This window comes from Exophiala mesophila (assembly GCF_000836275.1).
Source record: "Exophiala mesophila strain CBS 40295 unplaced genomic scaffold supercont1.5, whole genome shotgun sequence".
In the NCBI taxonomy this organism is placed as follows: Eukaryota; Fungi; Ascomycota; class Eurotiomycetes; order Chaetothyriales; family Herpotrichiellaceae; genus Exophiala; species Exophiala mesophila.
This window is the reverse complement of record NW_015622508.1, coordinates 3,053,649-3,066,894: the sequence shown is the minus strand read 5'-3', so window position 1 is coordinate 3,066,894 and position 13,246 is coordinate 3,053,649. Positions and strand designations below refer to the sequence as shown.

The following is a 13,246-nucleotide window of genomic DNA, read 5'->3' as shown; positions in this document are numbered from 1 at the left end:
TCGCCAATTTGACACATGCTTTTCTCACTCTTCTTTGGACGACTTCATCACAACTTGACCTAGAAGGAAGATAGCCTTGTACTACTGCTCGAGTTGATCGTGACGTTGATACATTGCATCTTCCCAGAGATCGCCAACCAAAGGGATTTCGAGAGCCTCGCTGATTTTTTTGTATCTGACAAGCCCTGGCTACCCCCTGAGCCACTAACAATCACCGCCTTGAGCCCGGCGATGGCGTGATGGGCGCCTCAGGTTGCACATTCTTTTGCACCGAGTCACATCCCTTAGACTAAGTACTTTTTACTACCTAACACCTCGGCCCCCAGCAGGTCCTGGCTCAGGTCCTGGCCCAGAGATAATCATCCAACAATCTCGTTGGGCCAAAGCTCCATCTACACCGCTATAGTAATTCTGCCTCACTGCTTTGATGCCAGGCCACCATGACTTCACAAAGGAAACGACCACTTGATTCCGGTCCTTATCGACCGACGGTCATCCTTCATGGTGGCGCCGGAGCTCTCTCGAGAGACAACCTCCCTCCAGCTCTTTGGGCTCAATACAAGGCATCTCTACTCAAGTACCTGACAAGCACCCGCGACTTGTTAGATGCAGGGGCTTACGCGCTGGATGCGGCTACCCATGCCGTCACTCTTTTCGAAGATGATCCTCTCTTCAATTGTGGCCGAGGCGCCGTCTTCACAGAGAGTGGATCCATCGAAATGGAAGCCAGTCTCATGGTGACTTCCATTGACCCCAAAGGACCGCCGCAAGGCTACGTCAAGCGCGCTGCAGCGGTAAGTTTGGTGAAGAACACTCGGCACCCCATTCTCCTCGCCAAGCAAGTTTTGATTGCTTCTGATGATGACGAGGGTCTGGGCGGGACAGCTGCGATGCACACTCATCTCAGTGGTCGACAACTCGAAGAATGGGGTTGGAATGAGAAAGGTCTGGAGAGGAAACCAGATCATTGGTTCTGGACCAAGAAACGGTGGGAGGAGCACCGTCGCGGACTGTCAAAGTCACCATCTCCCGACCTCTACACATACGAAGACCTGCTCGAATCAGTTAACGCACCACAACAGAATGGGGAGTACAAAACTGTGTTTTCTGACATTGATTTGGACGTGATCGGTATTCCAAGTCAAGGTACTGTGGGCGCCGTCACCCTTGACTCGTGGGGAAACCTTGCGACAGCAACTTCGACTGGTGGTTTGACCAATAAAAAGGCCGGGCGAATTGGTGACACTCCCACCGTCGGTGCAGGGTTCTGGGCAGAGTCATGGGACCAGCATGCAGAATCTTGTTTTGCCCATGCGTCGCCAAATTCCGAGATATCTGTACTTCGACAAATCTCCGAGACTGTGTTAAGGAATGCTCGGGCTGCCACCGAGTGCTTTGACGTCTGGCAGAACCCTTTGATTAAAACCCACCGCCCTGCAGAATTGCCTCCTCCATATGCTTTTGTGACTCAACAACCCGCGATCATCCCAAGACACATGTCTTTCGCGGACCAACCTGGTCTTGCGCTACGCCGTCGCGCTGTTGCTATGTCCGGCACTGGAAACGGCGACTCGTTCCTCCGCACCAATGCCGTTCGCACGGCAGCATCCATATCTCGATTCTCCTCCAATAAGTATTCTCTTTCTCATGCCGTCACATCGATTGCAGGACCAGGTGGTGAATTGCAGCGTTCTGCTAGAGAACGATGGGGTCGGACAGGTGAAGGCCAGGGCGGCATCATCGGAATCGAGATCGACCAAGGATTGGAAACCCATGGCGCTAGGAAGACAGGCAAGATTGTGTTTGACTTCAACTGTGGTGGTTTGTTCAGGGCGTACTATCAAGACAATGAAAAGGGTCAAGAAGTGCCACGTGTTGGTGTGTTTCGGGACGAGTACTGATGTCTGACCACTATGGTGAGTCCATGTGTGTAGGTGTTTGTTTGCGGCATACCTGTCTCACGGGCTATCTTTGGCACTCCCAACAGCAACACAGCAATATGATGGCCATGACTTCACTTTTGATGCAAGACGTGTTGTTAAGACAAAGAGATGCATTGTGGCACCGCGTCACTCGCGCCTGCCGCCTAGTGTGAAGCTCCTGCCTTTGTTTGACGATCAAGATATATATCATTTTAAGAGCTCATACATTCATCCCACAGACATCTGTACCTCTGTTCCAACATCCAACATCACTGACGAGTACATCTTAGCTCGTTCGTCACATTTATCTCAGCTCTTGTTGAGACGATAACTTCACCACAAGGCTATACCGCCCCCTCCCTGTTCCACAGCCAGCCCCCAGCCTCACACGAACATCGATATCATCTGAAGAACGCAAGCAGACACAGCCAATTCCAAAGCGCAAAATGACTTCAGCCTCCAATCCTTCGATCAATTACAAAGGCATCATTCTTGACAGATCCCTCATTGAACAATATGGCCTCAACTTCGCCGATGTTCAATCAAAACCAAGCCTCGCCGACGCGTTGATCGAAGTCGTCTCCAAGACTACCAAGCAATGCCTATGGTGCAATCGAAGCATGACGGGAAGGACTGGTAAAAGCAGGAGAGGGCACTTTATTGATTGCAGAAAGAAACACGCAGAGTAGATAGCCAAGAGAGGGGGGGAGGTGGTCAAGGATAATGGATTCATCCAGAGAATTACGACAAAGTTGGGCACACGTTTTGTCAGGGCTCGTGTCTTAGTCTCTATGTACATTGCTAAAGCATCCGGCGACAAATGTCCTTGATGTTCATCTGGTCATCGTCGTTTCTGCTTTCACGTCTCGAGTGCCATGGGCCATGCAAGAGGCCATGTTCCATCACACTCAGTAAGATTGGCGCCAAAGAGAATAGAAGTTCTCTTTGCCAGGGGATGAGATGTTGTTCATCTCGCTTTCTGGGAAAGCCGAGCCGATCGCGGCAATCGTCGCATCAATGCCATCGAACGATAGCTTTGCTTAAATTGAGAGAAAGACAATCCAGAAATTTGTGAAGATGTAATTGACCCTAATAGGTACTCTTGGACCGTTCGTTGACTGTATAAAACGTCGTAGCAACCTCAATAATACTCTTAGAACTCCAGGGTGCGCTTCAATGCATCATAAATTCTCGCAACATCGGGAATGTTGAACTTTTCAAATATCAGGCCAGTATGCGTACTGAATCCTGTCACTCGTGCCACAGGCGCTTCCAGTCGAAGAAACGCCAATTCCTGGATACTAGCCGCCACCTCGGCCCCAACGCCTGCATTGTACATGCTTTCGTGGACAACCACGGCTCGCCCGGTCTTGTTGACGCTCTCCATAACTGTCTTTCGATCCCACGGATAGATGGCTTGGAGATCAATCAGCTCCACGCTGAGCCCCTTGATTTCTTTCTCCAAGGCCTCAATAGCGGCAGAACACAGATACATTGGCTGGCCATAGGAGATGACGGTGATGTCTTTCCCCTGTTTGACCACGTCGGCCTTGTCCAGAGGGAGGGTGTATGCTTCCCTGGGGACATATTCTTCCGCAGCTCGATACAGGATCTTGGGCTCCATAAAGATAACCGGGTCCTTTGATTCCAGGATCGAGGCAAGGAGGAGGCCTTTAGCCTGTGCTGGTCCTCGGGGGAAGATGACCCGTAGACCAGGGATATGCGTGAACAAAGCTTCGGGGCTTTGACTGTGGTACAAAGCGCCATGACCCACACTGCCACAGGGCATGCGAACCACTAGATTGCCGCAGTTGACGCCAGTGGCTCCTTCTCGATAACGTAGCTTGGCCGCCTCATTGACAAGTTGGTCAAAGGCAGGGTAGACATAGTCGGCAAACTGGATTTCTGCCACCGGCTTCATCCCTTCTGCGGCACAGCCGATGGCAAACCCAGCAATACCCTGTTCTGACAGCGGTGTGTTAAAAACTCTGCTAGCACCGAACTCGTCGGCGAGTCCTTTGGAGCACCGAAACACGCCACCGAAAGCGACATCTTCTCCAAACAATAAGACGCTTTCGTCGGTTTTGAGAGCGTGGTGTAATGAACTGTTGATGGCGCCGTGTAGGTTCAGTAAGTCCACGGGCGCGTCGTTCGCCAACCCAAAGGCAGTCCTCGCACTGGCCTGGGTTTGGTGGATAATGGGAGTTTTCCTAAAGTCGATCGGCTTGTTCAGACGGGCTCCCGTGGTTTGACTTGCAAAACGAACTGAACCACCCGTTTTGAGCGTTGTCGCCTTCCTCGATAGAATCCTGCTACAATTCATCGTGTGCGTAGAGCCCCAGAGATGATTTGACCATGAAGTCAACGAAAATGAGTCCAGAAAAACGAAAGAGACATTGGAAGAGGCCGGTAGTATATCAGAAAGTACCCTTGTTGTGGTGCATCCGAGGATAAGCGAGACTGCGGATGACGGGACGCGGCACAAAGACCGGGAGGACATTCACGTGATCCAAAGCTGCAGTAGAGTCACACATGCTCGACACTATTGATCTTACCTATCTAAGTTTAGTGCATGGGCCTCCTCATCATGCAGGAAAATCTCCACGGTCTGACATCGCTCTCGACTCATTTATCAACAAGGCTGGTCAAAGGCTGGACGAAGCTTTCTGAAAGATCTCTTGAACACCGAGAGTCCTTATGGAAGGGCAACTTGTGGTAGAAACTTCTTACAATGTATCAGCCATTTCATATATTTTGTTCTGCTTAATGAAGGTTTAATCAATGGGACCTGTACCTGTCCGCATGTCAGTTGAGAGTGCGCGAGACTGAGATGCCGGCCACGCCAAAGTTAAAGGCTGTGATGTCAGACGGCGGATCACAATACGAGCCCCTTGATTTGACGACGCAAACTAAGGCTTAGGCCTACTACGGAGTATTGGTTGACTAGTCCTGAGCTTGAAAGAGTATCGGGGAAAGCGCAAGAATGACGATCTTTTGGTGTCCGTCGCAGCTGCACCTTTGCCATCCACTGCGAGAGGCTACGGAGTAGACAAAAGTATGCGGACCTGATGCTTCTCTTCACTTCCAAACCAAACCCTCAACCTCGACTCTTTCTTATTTGATCACCTTTTCCCCCCAAGCCTCTACACTCTTACTGTCCTCGCTTCTTTCACTTCCACATCACTTGCACTCGCCATCTTTTCTCACCACGAATCCGCCACCCGAATTTGCCGGCCCTATTCACATTTCACGACAGCAGCGGAGGGTCTTTGGTAGATGCAGCTTTCCACGTCACAATGTCCAAATAGTCGTCTTAGGCCGATTCAAGTCATGGCAAAGCCAGCTACGGCCTCTTATCTGGCAGCGCGGCCCCTCGTCCTCGGTCTAGCCAAAATCCTCTCTCTTTTCATCACACAACTACCTCTCGCCAACGCCGCACCCATCTACGCATCTACCTTGTTCCATTCATCAGAAAGAGAGGCTGAGGAAGATGGACGACAAAACCAACAACTATGGCTTTACCTGACTGTTGCTGCGGCCCTAGTCCTCCTCGGAGGCGCTTTCGCAGGGTTGACCATTGCTCTCATGGGACAGGTATTACTCCAGCCCCCCACTGTAACCCGTTGGGCCTTAGAAGCAGAAACTGACCTTTAGCAGGATGAGATCTATCTTCAAGTCATCAGGGATTCTGGCGAGGGGGCCGAGAAGATTCACGCGGCCAAAGTGTTAAGACTACTGAAACAGGGTAAACACTGGGTTTTGGTCACCCTCTTGTTGAGCAACGTCATCACAAATGAAACGCTCCCCATTGTCCTTGATCGATCTCTGGGCGGCGGCTGGCCTGCCGTTCTCGGTTCCACTGTGCTAATCGGTATGTTTGCTTCCTTCTCTCGTCTCATTATCCCCACTCACTCTTGACAGTCATTTTCGGAGAAATCGTTCCACAGTCCATTTGCGTTCGATTCGGACTTCCGATCGGAGCCTGGATGTCCCCCTTTGTCTCCACACTCATGTACATCATGGCACCCGTTGCCTGGCCCACCGCCAAACTCCTTGATTATCTTTTGGGCGAGGACCACGGAACGGTGTACAAAAAGGCAGGACTTAAAACACTCGTATCATTACATCGAAGCCTCGGAGAGGTCGGCCAACAACTCAACGCCGACGAGGTCACCATCATCAGTGCCGTACTCGATCTCAAGGATAAGCCTGTTGGAAGCATAATGACTCCCATGGACGATGTCTTTACGCTGTCTCTCGATGATATTCTCGACGAACCCACCATGGATGATATTCTGTCTCAAGGCTATTCCAGGATTCCAATACACCACCCCGACAACGACAACGACTTTGTTGGAATGTTGCTGGTCAAGATGTTGATTACCTATGATCCAGAGGATGCCAAACCCGTCCGAGATTTTGCCTTGGCAACCTTACCGGAAACTCGTCCCTCTACAAGCTGCCTCGACATCGTCAATTTCTTCCAAGAAGGGAAGTCGCACATGGTCCTTGTTTCTGAATTTCCGGGCGATGATCACGGCGCTTTAGGCGTGGTCACCCTCGAAGATGTCATCGAAGAACTCATCGGGGAGGAGATCGTGGACGAGTCCGATGTCTTCATTGATGTTCATCGTGCAATCCGCAGAGCTAAACCTGCTCCCACCCGGAGGATCTCAAGAAATCATTTTGTTGCAGATCCACCCAGTGTCCAAGCCCCTGGTGCTGACCTAATCGACATCAATGAGAGCGACGCGCTGCTGACCGAAGACCTCCAACGGACGACCACGACCGGTGATCAGCAACTTGTCAAACACAAGGTCGTGTCCAATCTTCGTCGCCGGTCCAGTGCGGGCAACAGCGTCGGCAGTGACATCAAGGGTATCAAACGGCCCTCGACCGATGAAATCAAGGAACATCTCAAACACCTTGGTCCATCCAATCTTGCAAGCCGACCCAAGACCACTAGATATTCCGCGGTCAAGATCAAACCAGGTGCAGAGAATAGCACGACTAAATCGAATATCGACGGAGTCGCGACTCCTGCCCGAAGGGTCTCTGAAACATTTTCGGATTATCAGGGTGGCATCGGCCAAGGTCTGTTGAAGTCGGGTGGAAAGCCGGCCAGCGATGGTGTTCAGGCGCTCCAACAAGGCTATGGCACATTAAATGCCTCGCCAGATCACCAACGGCCTCTGCATGCGACCAAGGGTATCCAGGCAGATCTACTCTCGCCGACCGATGTCAGATCACGGAGTCAAGGAGCTTCTCCGCCGACACAAGCCAATCTGAAAAAGTCTGCCAGCCAGAGTACGCTCGGAAGCCTTCCTGAAGCTCGTCCAAGGTCTCGAAGCCCTTACCATAGCAAGGGTCCTGCCCGAAGCGGAAGCATTACTGAGAGCATCGTGGATACGAATGGGTTTCGGAAAGTCGTTCTCGAAACAACGTCGAGCAGTGACTCTAATGAAGATGAAGATAATAGCGGGGCCAACAGAGCTCACTCCAACACTGAGAACGGGAAAGCTTCTCAAGGCAAAGACTCAAACCCACAGATTGAAGCTCACAGTGGCCTAGACGAGGCGACGAATTCAAGTTCCAAAAAGAAGAAACGCAGGCGCAAGAAGCGTGGTGCTAATGCCAATGCCGAAGATGAGACGATGCCGTTGCTTTAGCAATGACTCGTCGGCGATTCGTTATGATTATTGTGTAGGTATGCTAAGCGAGGTTTTTACTATATATTTGAGAGGGACATGTTACCACGGACCTTGCTAGAGGCCGTTAATGCTACTGTTACTGCTGTTGTTGCTCCGTTGAGGCCTGGTCACTTGGACTGTGAAGCAGGTGTCGGATCGACAAACGAAGAACAAGGAGGCTGTCACTGTACCATTGTGATGTGTTTGGCAGCTGGCTTGCATGAGGACGCCTGGCTTGTGACTCGTTGATTTCTACCGTCGACATAAGGAGTATTCATGGTGCGAATAGATGTCATGGGTGTCATGTTTTTAATTTTTTTGAGTGTGGTGGAGTGTTTGGTCTACCGGAGAAATTTCTGGTGTTGTGAATAAAAATTATTCATTTTGAATCATCGCTGTGGCTGATGATCAAAAACTTCGAAAAAGTCGCTTACTTATGCCTACGCTCAAAGTGCTATATGTACTGCAAAGAAAACCAGACAGACACACAGAAAGTGCCGCCCATCATGATCTTGTGCTTCCTCAAACCAGCAATTACCAAAGGGCTGATGAAGCATGAATGACCCTCGATTATCATAGAACGAAAGGTGCGCGTTAACCAAACCACCACGTCTCTTGACTTGCCCACCCACAGGTGCCTAAGAAAACAACAACCACATCACCAAGCCGTCCCTTCCTCCTGAGCCTGTTTCAGTTTCTCATAAAACGCCCAGGGCCAACCTTTCATCTCTTCGTCCTTTGGCAAACAGCTCGCCCCATCGGCGGTGGTCAGCTCGCCGCGTGCACGCATGGCATCCTCCCGGCGTCTGCAGTAGCTGACCACGTTGCCTATGACGCGACCCAGCATGTCTGGGCTGATGGCGACCGGGTTGAGAAACGGGTCCGCGTCACCCAGCAGCTCTTTGATGGTCGGCCGTAGGGCTTGCTCCCGTGTCAGGCATCGTCTCAACGTCTTGATCAGACCGAACGGCACCACCGCGCCACCCACCCCAGTCGTGGGGAATTGAATTTCCACTTTGGGATTGGGAATGCTCATGATGCGTTCGAATTGCTTGGTGATATGTGCAAAGGGTGGCTGTCCATATGTCATTTGATAGAGGATACAGCCCAGACTCCACACATCACTGGGCTTGCCGAGCTTGAGAAGTTTCGTCCCTGGTGCGGCACCAGCGGGCGTGTGGCACACAAGCGACTCGGGCGACATGTAGTTCGGCGTGCCAATTTGATTCTCTCGGTGGACATTGACTGTGTCGTCTTGAATGGCGTTGGCAATGCCAAAGTCGATCAGCTTGAGCTGCCCTTTGACCAGCAAGAAGTTGGCCGGTTTGAGATCCGAATGCACAATGTCATAGTCGTGGACGGCCTGCACGCACTCCAACATTTCTTTCCAATAGTGTCGGGTAAAAGTGATGTCCAACCTGGAGCCATCATTCTTCAGCTGCTCATTGAGCATCTTGTTGAAATCTGATTCTCCAAGCTCCATCATGACACTTAGAATCCCCTTCTCTTCATTGATATCGTAATCGTACAGTCGAATTACGCGATCAACATTTTCCAACTTCTTCAGCAGATCAATCTCGCCCTTGTACCCAGCGATCGCTGCCATGTCTGCGTCTTCGAGATTGACCCGTTTCAAGGCAAAGATCTTGTAGTTCTCCGCCATGATTCTGAACACTCGTGACGATCCGCCCCTTCCAATGCAGTCGAGTCGTCGGTAAGTCTTGCCATTGAGGACATAGTGGACTGATTTTTTGTTGCGCGAGCCGGCATTCGAAGTGGCCGCGTCGAGTAATGACATTTTCGGCGGTGGGGCTGGTGCCGGCCTGTGAGGAGTGTTGCTCGACCTTTGTCCCAAGGGCGCTCTCAAGGGCGAGGCATGAGTGGCGACAAGGTCGGCGGGCTTTTGCTCAACTTGTAGCTCATCTTCGTGTATCTTCAAAACATCAGGGGTCGGCTTCGTTCTGCGAAATGTCGGTGGTGGTTCATTTTCCTGGTCTTGATTGCTTGGATTAGGCAATGGTGGAACCTTGAATATAGGCCTCTTTGATGAGCTTGATGACTTGGAGGATCGATATGATAATGGGCCTGCCGGTGTTGGTGTCGGCCTTCCATTTGTGTCTGGCAGCGACCGAGGGAGTCTTGGATTGCTCTGTCCTTCTGGAGATGTTGGTCGTGAGGGAAATGGGACTTGCTTGGGTTGTACAGGGCTTCCTTGTAATATGAGGAGGTCGTCTGGCAGGTCCTGCAGATCCATCTCCTTCGCCCTGCGACCGACTTCCATCTCAGGAGTGCCCTGCTCGAGTTCTGGCTGATATGCCTCTAGTTCCTCCTCTTCACTCTGTCGTCGAACCATTCCCCTACGGACAGGCCGGTGGAGCAATGCACCTCCAATACGTCGGACACGCATAGTGCTTTGAGGTCCATTGTCCTCACCACGTCGTTGGCGCGTTACGGTCGATGGAACGGCGCCGTATTCGTCATCTGGATTGGCCTGCAACTCTTCTTGAGGTGGGCTGCGGTTGCGAGCGCCACTATGAGGCTCTTGGATTGGCGATTCGTATGCTGTTGGACTGTTTGGCTTTTCTGTCGGTGGTGATCGCGAAAGCCGTCTTGAATCGCTAAGACGAATTCTTCGTGGTCCGGGCGCTGGCGTCTCCGTAGCATGCAAAATATCGTGCGGACGCGTTGCTGATCTGTCATGAATCTTGTACATAAAAGATCCATCTCTCGCAAGTGCCGAGGGAGGGCCAGGTCTTAATCGTGGTGCAGGCCGGATATCCCGCGCTGCAGGACTCCCGTCGTGATGTAACTGGGGACTTGATTCTTGTACAATGTCAACGGGGTTTACTCTGCTCAGCCTTTTGGAGGTGCTAATTCTTGTTCGTCGCGGTCTGGGCTCCAGGTTTTCCTTGTCTGATTCGAGGCGGGCATTGTCTTCACCCAAGATTGCCTGAGCTTCGGCACTCAGCTTTATTGGAGCAAGATCGTCGTCGTCGGAGCTATCGCCCGTCAAATTGGAGCGCATATGTGCATTGTGAGGTATCGTGGTGGTTTGAGGGATTGGATGTGGGTGGAAAGGAGCTGTGCGCGTGGTTGCCCTGGGATGAGACCTTCGTGATGCACTGAGGGAGGATGCGAGGGCAGCAGGAGTGGGCGACAAGTGAGCTGACATGGCGTAAGACTATAATTCAACAGTAGTGATAGCAGTGCTAAAGCTCATCATGCGCGCAAGTTGGTTCTATTGGTATACATCAGCATCGGACGCGATCAATTCTGTTTAGAGAAGGCCAGAAAGCTGAGACGTGGAGTCGACTCGGGCGAGGAACTGGCGGATAATCTTCGGAATTCTCCGAAAACATACGTTGTCACGGCAACCACCTCAGGCTTTATTGTAAATGCATGCACCAGTCTGTCTCAGTTGCATGCACCACGGAAGATATACGAAAGATGTACAGGCACTTGGAATACCGGAAACAGTCTTATGTTGTTGCCATCCATTAATTAGCCTAGTCTTTCGACAACGAGTCCGGATGCAAAGACTCAGGCCTTTGACACCCAGTCAATAACCAGAATATGCCTGCGCCTCCGCCAAAATGCTGTGACAAACGCTTTGCTCAAACAAGAAAAGATGCTTTCAACTGGTCAGACTGCCCCAACCATACCTGACATTGATGACAAATTGAGGATTCCACGCTTTTGCTCTCTCCAGACTATAGACCGAAAATGACGCCAGCAAAGATGACGGCACCGACGGTGGCTATGCCATACATGCGACCTGCTTCAATCAACATCCTGGTGGGAGCCGAGTTGGATGAGCTCCCAGATGCAGGACTTGATGTTGCAGTACTACTGCCGCCAAAACCAGTGTATACCACCCCATCGGACACGGTGGACGCTGCTCCTTGTGCCGTGGAAGTGGAAGTGGTCATGGTTGAGGTTGATGTGGTGTTGACTCTTGTCGGGTTCGTTGCACCACAGGGGTGGTCTTGTATGCAGGCAGCTGCACAAGTGTTGTCCAGGCCACAAGCCTCTTGACAATTGGTATTGTATTGAGTGCAAATATAGTAGGGAATGGTGAGGGAATATTCTGTAAACGGTATCAGCAACGGGGTCTTGGTGGGTGACAGTCGGCCAACCTACCAGAAGCATTGGGAGACAAGCCGTTGCTGCAGACGCAGCTGTAGGACAGGGTCACTGGATCACACGTGTTTGAGAAGGTGCCTGCGCTGTTACCCTCCTCTTGTAGACAGATCAAGGGACATTGGGCTTCTTGGGAACTGCACCAAGCCTCTTGTCATCGATATCAGCAAATTGCGAGATGATTAACGTGGAGAGATGAGGTTGTACATACCTCTTAGGTCTAGGGATACTGAGTTGGGGTCGATGGTTTGTGAAACCACCAATGTGGCCATGGCAGCCAGAAGAATTGAAGGTAGTGAAGTATGCATGTCGAGAGGGTGATTGATCACGTTTAGAAATTCGACTGATGTAGATAGAAGACACGGCGTTGAGATTTAAGGATATAAAGAGTATTGGTGCAGAAGAATGAGAAGAGGCAATGAAGAATTACTAACGATGTTGATGTTGTGGAAGGAATGAGCAAGGGAAGAGGACGCAGAAGGAGCAACTTGAAGCACATGGACAGCAGATGGTGTTACATACAGCAAGTCGTACAGTCACTCCTCCGTAAATACCTTCGGATATTAACAGAAAAGGAGAACGTACCCTACTGGCATGGGATAATCCTGGATCAAATTGTCCCCATTCAATGGTTAGGCGAGAGATGGTGACCCGCCACCCGGCTCTCCAGACTCCAGATCATAAAAAGACAAGAGTTTTGAAGGATCGAGGAAGCACACTGAACAGAGGACGGCAACATTGTGGATGTGGTGTATGTGGTGGCGGTAGGGTGACTTGTCTCAGTCGTGCGTCGGCCGTCAGACTTTTTGTAGACAGTTGCATGCAGATGGACGTTGTGAGGACATGATATCGAGTCAAGTCATTTGTCTAGACCCAATCACCACAGACGCGGCGAGAATCACTCTACGGAGTAGGTGACATGGGGAAGCTAAATAATAAGGATGCCCCCGTCGTGCCCCCCGGGGCACCTCGGCCCTCCAATCCAGTAAGCCAGTGGCTCTAGGCCCAAAGATCTATTGGCTTTAGGCCTGAGGCTTGCCTGAGTCTCTTTTTTCTTGGATCCCACCGCCCGGCCACTAGTCTCAACCACTCCGCGAGGCTCGCCAAAATTAGTTCCCAGCGGCATTTTGACGTGCTATATGCATACGAAGTTAGACGTGGCGAACGTCAATGGAATCTGATCAGATTAGACGTATATGCTATGTGATCTGCTGGGTATTTGAATAAGGAAAAATGTGTGTGAATGGGCGTTATAGAGCAGCTCAGCCTACAGTTACTGGACGTGGTGGATTATGAGTTCTTGAAATTAGGGAAAAGGAAGGGAAAAGAGGGCCCTCGGGCGCAGGGAGACGTCGACGGACTGCTTATTTATTATTATTATTATTATTATTATTATTATTATTATTATTATTATTATTATTATTATTATTATTATTATTATTATTATTATAAACGCTCCCAACTTCATCACTCTGTCACACCGTCTTGACTGTC

The 13,246-nt window shown here is 50.8% G+C and overlaps 5 protein-coding genes across 5 annotated transcripts; 2 read left to right on the top strand and 3 right to left on the bottom strand.

Annotated features, from left to right (window-relative positions):
* The first annotated feature begins 302 nt into the window (after positions 1–302).
* On the top strand, positions 303–2,627 carry PV10_07779 (uncharacterized protein). The gene is made up of 2 exons (XM_016372715.1): positions 303–1,916; positions 2,213–2,627. Exon 1 carries the CDS (start codon positions 441–443, stop codon positions 1,899–1,901), a length of 1,461 nt encoding a protein of 486 aa, XP_016222047.1. The 5' UTR covers positions 303–440; the 3' UTR covers positions 1,902–1,916; positions 2,213–2,627.
* Positions 2,628–2,631: 4 nt separating this feature from the next.
* On the bottom strand, positions 2,632–4,340 carry PV10_07778 (uncharacterized protein). Its single transcript, XM_016372714.1, has one exon. It carries the CDS (start codon positions 4,243–4,245, stop codon positions 3,076–3,078), a length of 1,170 nt encoding a protein of 389 aa, XP_016222046.1. The 5' UTR covers positions 4,246–4,340; the 3' UTR covers positions 2,632–3,075.
* A 608-nt stretch (positions 4,341–4,948) lies between these two features.
* PV10_07777 (uncharacterized protein) lies at positions 4,949–8,037 on the top strand. Its single transcript, XM_016372713.1, has 3 exons — positions 4,949–5,516; positions 5,580–5,793; positions 5,844–8,037. Exons 1-3 carry the CDS (start codon positions 5,199–5,201, stop codon positions 7,589–7,591), a joined length of 2,280 nt encoding a protein of 759 aa, XP_016222045.1. The 5' UTR covers positions 4,949–5,198; the 3' UTR covers positions 7,592–8,037.
* Positions 8,014–10,784, bottom strand: PV10_07776 (uncharacterized protein; the record flags this gene model as incomplete). Its single annotated transcript, XM_016372712.1, has 1 exon — positions 8,014–10,784. One exon carries the CDS (start codon positions 10,782–10,784, stop codon positions 8,271–8,273), a length of 2,514 nt encoding a protein of 837 aa, XP_016222044.1. The 3' UTR covers positions 8,014–8,270.
* Positions 10,785–11,043: 259 nt separating this feature from the next.
* Positions 11,044–12,417, bottom strand: PV10_07775 (uncharacterized protein). The gene is made up of 3 exons (XM_016372711.1): positions 11,964–12,417; positions 11,753–11,902; positions 11,044–11,699 (listed from the first exon to the last, which is right to left on the bottom strand). The coding sequence occupies exons 1-3, from the start codon at positions 12,058–12,060 to the stop codon at positions 11,323–11,325; spliced, it is 624 nt and encodes a 207-aa protein (XP_016222043.1). The 5' UTR covers positions 12,061–12,417; the 3' UTR covers positions 11,044–11,322.
* Between the last annotated feature and the right edge of the window lie 829 nt (positions 12,418–13,246).

What these genes read in the sequence shown, in the direction of transcription:
- PV10_07779 (XM_016372715.1), top strand. Translation starts at nt 441, where the DNA reads ATGACTTCACAAAGGAAACGACCACTTGATTCCGGTCCTTATCGACCG.
- PV10_07778 (XM_016372714.1), bottom strand. Translation starts at nt 4,245, where the DNA reads ATGAATTGTAGCAGGATTCTATCGAGGAAGGCGACAACGCTCAAAACG.
- PV10_07775 (XM_016372711.1), bottom strand. Translation starts at nt 12,060, where the DNA reads ATGCATACTTCACTACCTTCAATTCTTCTGGCTGCCATGGCCACATTG. An exon ending in AGTATCCCTAGACCTAAGAG is followed by an intron (nt 11,903 to 11,963) that starts GTATGTACAACC and finishes ATCGATGACAAG; the next exon opens with AGGCTTGGTGCAGTTCCCAA. An exon ending in CTTGTCTCCCAATGCTTCTG is followed by an intron (nt 11,700 to 11,752) that starts GTAGGTTGGCCG and finishes TACCGTTTACAG; the next exon opens with AATATTCCCTCACCATTCCC.
- PV10_07777 (XM_016372713.1), top strand. Translation starts at nt 5,199, where the DNA reads ATGCAGCTTTCCACGTCACAATGTCCAAATAGTCGTCTTAGGCCGATT. An exon ending in CCATTGCTCTCATGGGACAG is followed by an intron (nt 5,517 to 5,579) that starts GTATTACTCCAG and finishes GACCTTTAGCAG; the next exon opens with GATGAGATCTATCTTCAAGT. An exon ending in CGGTTCCACTGTGCTAATCG is followed by an intron (nt 5,794 to 5,843) that starts GTATGTTTGCTT and finishes CACTCTTGACAG; the next exon opens with TCATTTTCGGAGAAATCGTT.